This window comes from Triticum dicoccoides, chromosome 1B, assembly GCF_002162155.2.
Source record: "Triticum dicoccoides isolate Atlit2015 ecotype Zavitan chromosome 1B, WEW_v2.0, whole genome shotgun sequence".
NCBI classification, from domain to species: Eukaryota; Viridiplantae; Streptophyta; class Magnoliopsida; order Poales; family Poaceae; genus Triticum; species Triticum dicoccoides.
The window spans coordinates 686,963,642-686,969,904 of NC_041381.1; the positions used below are offsets into that span (position 1 = coordinate 686,963,642).

The following is a 6,263-nucleotide window of genomic DNA, read 5'->3' on the forward strand; positions in this document are numbered from 1 at the left end:
GTACTCCCTCCGTTCCAAAATAGATGACCTAACTTTGTACTAAGTTTGTACTAAACTTAGCTGTCTTAACAAAGCATCATATACCTAGATAAAATAAATAATGAATAATTCTCACAGAAGAACGAAACAAATATTAACCATTTTTTTTTGATACGAGAGCATTCATTATTTAACCTTTTTTTGGAGGGAAAACAAGAAGGAGGTTCCCCTACCTTACATACATATCACTATATCTGGCAGTAGATTAAAATAAAAGGAGTGCCATGTTACAAGCACTACAGAGAGTGGGAAAGCGTTTCTGTTTTTCCATTTGATCAGAAGTAATGAAGTGTTCTATTGCAAGAAATATTATATCTATGAATTTGTTAGTGTCCAAACCTGTGAAGCTGAATGTAAACGAGGGTTTCCACCAAGACTTGAACGCCAAAGCTACAGAAGATTTGGAGGGACCTAACTTTCCCTATTAAGAAAGGAGCATTGAATATCAGAGATAATGGAATAAACAAATACAACACTTCATACTTCAGTTATTTTCTCTATGTATAAATAAAAAAATTAGTTAAAAAATTTCTCTACATAATTTCACACACATTATTTTGGGAGTTATTCAAAACCATTTAGTGGTGCTACTGCATTTGTAACGTGATATCACCCATACATAGTGTTTGTAGCACTAGAACCTCTCTTTGCTATTAGCAATTGGAGGCATATATTAATAAAGATGAGTAACAGACCTTTACTAGTAAGTTCTTATTAGCCTGCCAGTTTGCAGCTATCTGAAACGAGGAATTGTCGGCATCATCTGTTTGTTCATCCTTACCCACCCTACAAAAAAGATCATGTAAAATTGAATTCAATTGAGTTGATGAAAAACTGAAAACCATGATTTCATTATACGCTTACCTTGTGGCTAGCTCAAGCCCAAAATCAATGTAGTTTGTAATTTTGGTTGCTTCCGTAGGAATCATAGAGTATACCTAATGGGCACACACAAATACATAGATTTGATCAAATCTAAAAAAATTGTGATTTGCAATGAGATAACTAAATAATAAAGTATCATATTATTCACAGTTGAGTGTGCATCCTTTAATTCCGTCATTTATGTCAATTATCCACAATTGTACCTCATTCTACTAACATTCACATAGCATAGGATAAGATACATATCTATAATCAAATTTAGCGCATGTGTTTACTATATCAGTTCAATTCAAATAATAGAAATTGTGATAATCCTCAATACTAAATATTCAGGATACTTGTATTCAAGTGTACAGATGATGCATTCAATGGCTACCATGTAATGTCAGCGCAATTCTTAACACTAAAATATCCTAAAAGCAAAAAAGAACGGGAATTACCAGGAAGGTACGTACACAATAATAAACATGCATACAACTACTAAATGATATGTTATATATTCTAACAAGACAACTAACTAAGCTAATCCTTAAAAACTGATATACTATTTTTTTAGTCGAACTGATATATAGTAAACTGACGAGGAGAATAGACCAGACATAAAAAATACATATATAGAATAAATGGGAGGCAGATCAGTCTTAGGGATCATGAATAAAATAGAATTACATGCCATTCCCTGTATAAAAACAGAACAACGTACAAAACTGAATTATGTCAAAAGATAATATAGAACATATCTCCTCACCTGCCTTTGGACAACCTGGTGCTGATAGAATGACGCGACCAGCTGCACATCAAGGAAATTGTATGAGATTCAACAATGGTAAGGGTGTAATGATTCAATCAAGGCAATAAATTAGTGTTATGTTTTACTTGGTAACAATTTTTGGAAACCACTGATCTTGTTACAAAAAATTAGTTGACCGTTGCAAGAAACATACATAAAAGGCATCTTTAACTGTGATTTTACAAAGATTTTCATAGAAAAACAACACAAATTCTGGCATATTTCACAATGATGATACTCATGTATCCAGAAGCACCAGCACTATGTGTATGCAATCTTATCAAAAGATTTTTGTAAGTTACAAAAAGTGTAAAGCTTTTCTTGATAAACAAATGACGAAAAACTGTAACGAACCTGTGTGCTTCTGAGAAGCTCTAGAGAAAAATTTAGTGAAGGGCTGAGTGGACTATCTGAACCCACACCATAACTGATTCCATAATCCCAGTTCTTCAAGTCCTCAAAAGGAAAAGTCTTGTTTCCAGCGGTACCTAAAAATGATGCATCAAAAAAGGGCAAATGAAAGTATAAATAAAGGCCCTGAAATTCATACATGACAAGAAAACAAAAGACTTGTACAAGTGCAAACAAATCTGAAATTTACATTTGTCCAAATGCTTTTTTCTTCGTGGAAAAGCCTTTCAAAACATTTGGATGTAAATCTCAGCTTTGTTAGGAAGCCATCATATGAATGCTAAGAACAAACTCCAAAGCCATAACAGAAACAATCCATGCATGCTAAAGAAACAACAGGATTGGCAAGCAATATAGAATACTTTAGTATGTATTATGCTTCAGCCTACAACTTCACAGTTTTTCCTATTGTAAGCCCAATATATAGCCAGTTGATACATGTATTAGACTACGTGCTTGCTAATTTTGAGTAATCCGGGGTCACAAACTATATTATTTCCAGAAAATGTGGGTATGGTCTTCTGCTTATATTTCCATAAAAAGATAAAAGTGTCTATAGTGTTACACCTTTCTCCAAGTGCATGTGTATGGTCTTTCCCATTGTGAATAAAACAGTGTAAACGCAGTCTCTGAAATATAGAGCGATGTTGAATAAAGAAGTGGATTCTAAAATATACACGTATAAAAAGAGTAGAATAAATGTGTGGCACTATAGACAGTAGGTTCAGTAAAAACTACACTTCAAAGAAGTGGATTCTAAAATGTACGCACTTAGGGGCTTGTATTGCCCCCCTGCCCTACAAAGTATAAAAAACATAGTGTGGTGAAAAGGTTTAGTAACACTCACTTAGGGGCTTGCATTGTGCCCCTGCACTTAATCCCCCTATTCTTCCAACCAACCATGCACCATAGGGTACCACAGAGACAGAGGGTACCCCAACGGATACTGCAAAGAAAGGTAATATGAACATAGTATAATCTGATTGGATATATGAATAACATAACTAAGTAAAATTGATTCAATTAAAGTTAGCGTGGGTATATCCTTACAGAGAGATGGCACAAAAGATGCCCCCAATGATAGATTCTTCGAATCATATCTCAAACCCATGATACCACTGTCTTCTGAACAAATGCTGCAAAACAGAAAAAAAATCATCTTTGTCACTTATGGTTTGTACTCATATTTAGATACAAATAGCAGGAAAAAATATTCTAATGCATATAGTGCAGGGTCTTTTTAATACCATCAGGTAACAAGTTAGTGAAAATATATGTAACAGCTACATGCACTGCACGGTATATGCACCAAAATGATGCAAAAAATAAAATAAAATATTACAGCCTACCTGTTTCCAAAATGCAAAGGCATTGCATAAAAGGCACCAATACCATATTTAGGAGAATGTGCACTCGATCTGAGCTTCAAAGTGCTGTATATAAAAAAAATAAGAAAAATCATCACTATCCACATGCACATAGGCCATCAATGTGGAATCCTTAAAAGTTTTTACTATCGAACAATAAAGATCTTACGATTTCGGCGTTGACACAAGAAAGTGCACAAAGGTATCTGGATTATCCAAATCACTACAAAAACACAGTCAAATCACATTGTGTTTAGGGTATAGTTAACAGGGATATCATAATTAATAAGTGTAAGTATATAAGAAATATGACAATTGGTAAACAATGCAATGATGACTACCTCTGCCATCGAAGCTGAGCCTCCCCGCCACCTGGTGACGCCTAGCGAAATATAGTTAGGGAAAAACCGAATTTTTGTTGCAATATATAAAATAGCCAAGAGGAAAATTAAATCCTTAAAATAGAACGGCTAGCAATGCATACACAAAACCCATTGATCTTCGTCGACCGACCTCCTACCAAGTAATATATCCAACAAAACCACACATGCATGATCACAACCAAAACTGGAAGAAAAAAAAAGATATCATGAATGACTGTTGCTGGATACAGTTGCGGTCAGATCGACATGAGGATCCTCCACCATCTTGAGCATGACCCCTGCGTTTACGCTCCCAGCTTGATTGAAGTAGTCGTCGAACAGGGCGCGCAGCGAGGGCTTCCCGAACCACAGCTCGTACCCTGGCACCAGCATCCTGCATGCATGCTCAAGACCACCATCAGTCACTTCACGTGCATGCAATTCATAGACTAATTCCTTTTTTGAACTTATCAATTCGTAGATCAACTTTTATAAAACTTAATCCGTAGACTAATTAGCCACCGTTGACACAGCTCTGCAATTCAGAGAACTAGAGTTTTATCCGCAGAAGCTATCCTTCCGGTTCAAATCAACGGAGCATCAACACACACCTATAGTCAAAGCATGAATCTGAATTTCTAAACCCAATAAACCCTATCTGCAGAAACATCGGCACAAAGCATGATACACCTAGTCAAATCCTGTCCACGAGCATAGTAGCTAACCAACAGCGAGCTTTTTCACGGGAGACGAGCAAGCTATGTGGGCGAGGGGGGACGCACCTGGTGCGGGCGGCGTTGGGCGGGGGGTCGATGAGGGGCGGCACCTCCACCTTCGTGTCATGCTTCTTCTTCGGTTTCGGCTCCGGCGTCGGCTCCGGCATCTGCTTCGGCTTTGGCGGTGCCGCCGGCTGCTGCTCCCGCACCGGCTTGCTCCGGGAACTCCCCATCCCTATGCTGTGCTGCGCCGCCGATCGCCGGTCTCCTCCTGTAAACGTATGACCAGAGTTTATTTTGGAGGAGAGATCGCACAGCCCTAAGGCTTGGGTGAATTGTATATATTTATATAGGAAAGAGTACATGGCTTTTACGTTATTACAATCACAGCAGATCAAACCTAACAGCTGCCCTGTACGGTTTAAATACCATACACGTTACTTAGCCGGACTCATATTGCTACAATAAACGTTTTAAATACCATACACGTCAACACAAAGATATGCTTGCCCCGAGCATGGAATGCCGGATTTGGTGAGAGGTATTTGTTGCGACTATGTTATCACACCATAACACACGTGGACGACTCGCTTCACTTTTGGTGAGCCACCTTGGAGGTCCGCAAAGCTGCATATCAGCAATGGAGCCACGTCGAGCTCGGGTGAGGAGGTGATTCATCATTCTTTTCTTCGGTGGCTGCTGTGGTGATGCCGGAGACAGGTGACGGACGTTGGTGTCAAGCTCAGAGATGTTCTGCTATCTTTTCAGTTTTGTCATGTCGGTCTTTACGTGACTTCTACTTTGTTCTTTATGATATAAATGAGACAAGTATTACCCTACAAAAAAAGTGGCTCCAAGTTATGAAAGAAGAGATTGCACCCATATGATTTCATCAGTAGCATTAGTCAACGCCTTATGCTCAGACTCAGTGCTTGAGCATGACACAGTGGCTTGTTTCCAAGCATTCCAAGAGACGGCTTGTCGCGCTCTCGGTCCACTTAGTCACAGAAAGGAGTCGTAGGGACATCCCGATTAAAGCACATCGGTCAGGGAAATGAGATGTACGAATATGTTGACTGAAGCACATCGGCTCTGAAGATCCCGAGCGACACGGCCTTTCGCGCTCTCGGTCCCGGCGAGCTGGGCACGCATGGTCCACTCGGCTCCGCGTCAATATACCGCGTGCATCATAGTGAAGATCATCCCCACGCCAAAGCGAATCGTCCCGCCTACAGGAAGACGCCCCCGTCTACACGGCATACCATCACATAGTCGGGGACAACACGACTGCGTGACCAGTGTTGGAAATAATCTCGACATGTGACTTGTGAAGCATGCATGTGTGCACAATGTGTAAGTACTAGCAAGTCAATGACAAATGGTACATGTCGTTAGTGCATGCATTCAGTTGTTAGTTAGATGTATGGAGAGATTAGTTAGTGGCCTAGCTAAAAGGATGATTTCTTGAAGGCGCGCACTGAGAGATCCAGTGACGGAAAGATAACTAGTATCCATGCTAGGTGAGTTTGTTTGAGTAGTGGCCGGTTGGCCGAGTGAGCTGCATCATGGAGAGATTTCAGGATGTGTTGGTGCATGGAGAGAGTGGGCGTGAGTAGTGCCTAGAGACTTGGTGTTAGTGGCTGGATGTGGCTGCGAGTGGTGCCTGATGGTCAGCTCCCTATGTATATATAAT

At 39.5% G+C, this 6,263-nt stretch overlaps 1 protein-coding gene across 1 annotated transcript; it reads right to left on the minus strand.

The window, feature by feature from the left end:
- Nucleotides 1-527: 527 nt before the first annotated feature.
- On the minus strand, nt 528-4,803 carry LOC119350937. The gene is made up of 12 exons (XM_037618539.1): nt 4,637-4,803; nt 4,104-4,248; nt 3,834-3,874; nt 3,662-3,715; nt 3,475-3,558; nt 3,176-3,261; nt 2,973-3,071; nt 2,069-2,202; nt 1,673-1,714; nt 904-977; nt 735-825; nt 528-536 (listed from the first exon to the last, which is right to left on the minus strand). Exons 1-12 carry the CDS (start codon nt 4,801-4,803, stop codon nt 528-530), a joined length of 1,026 nt encoding a protein of 341 aa, XP_037474436.1.
- Between the last annotated feature and the right edge of the window lie 1,460 nt (nt 4,804-6,263).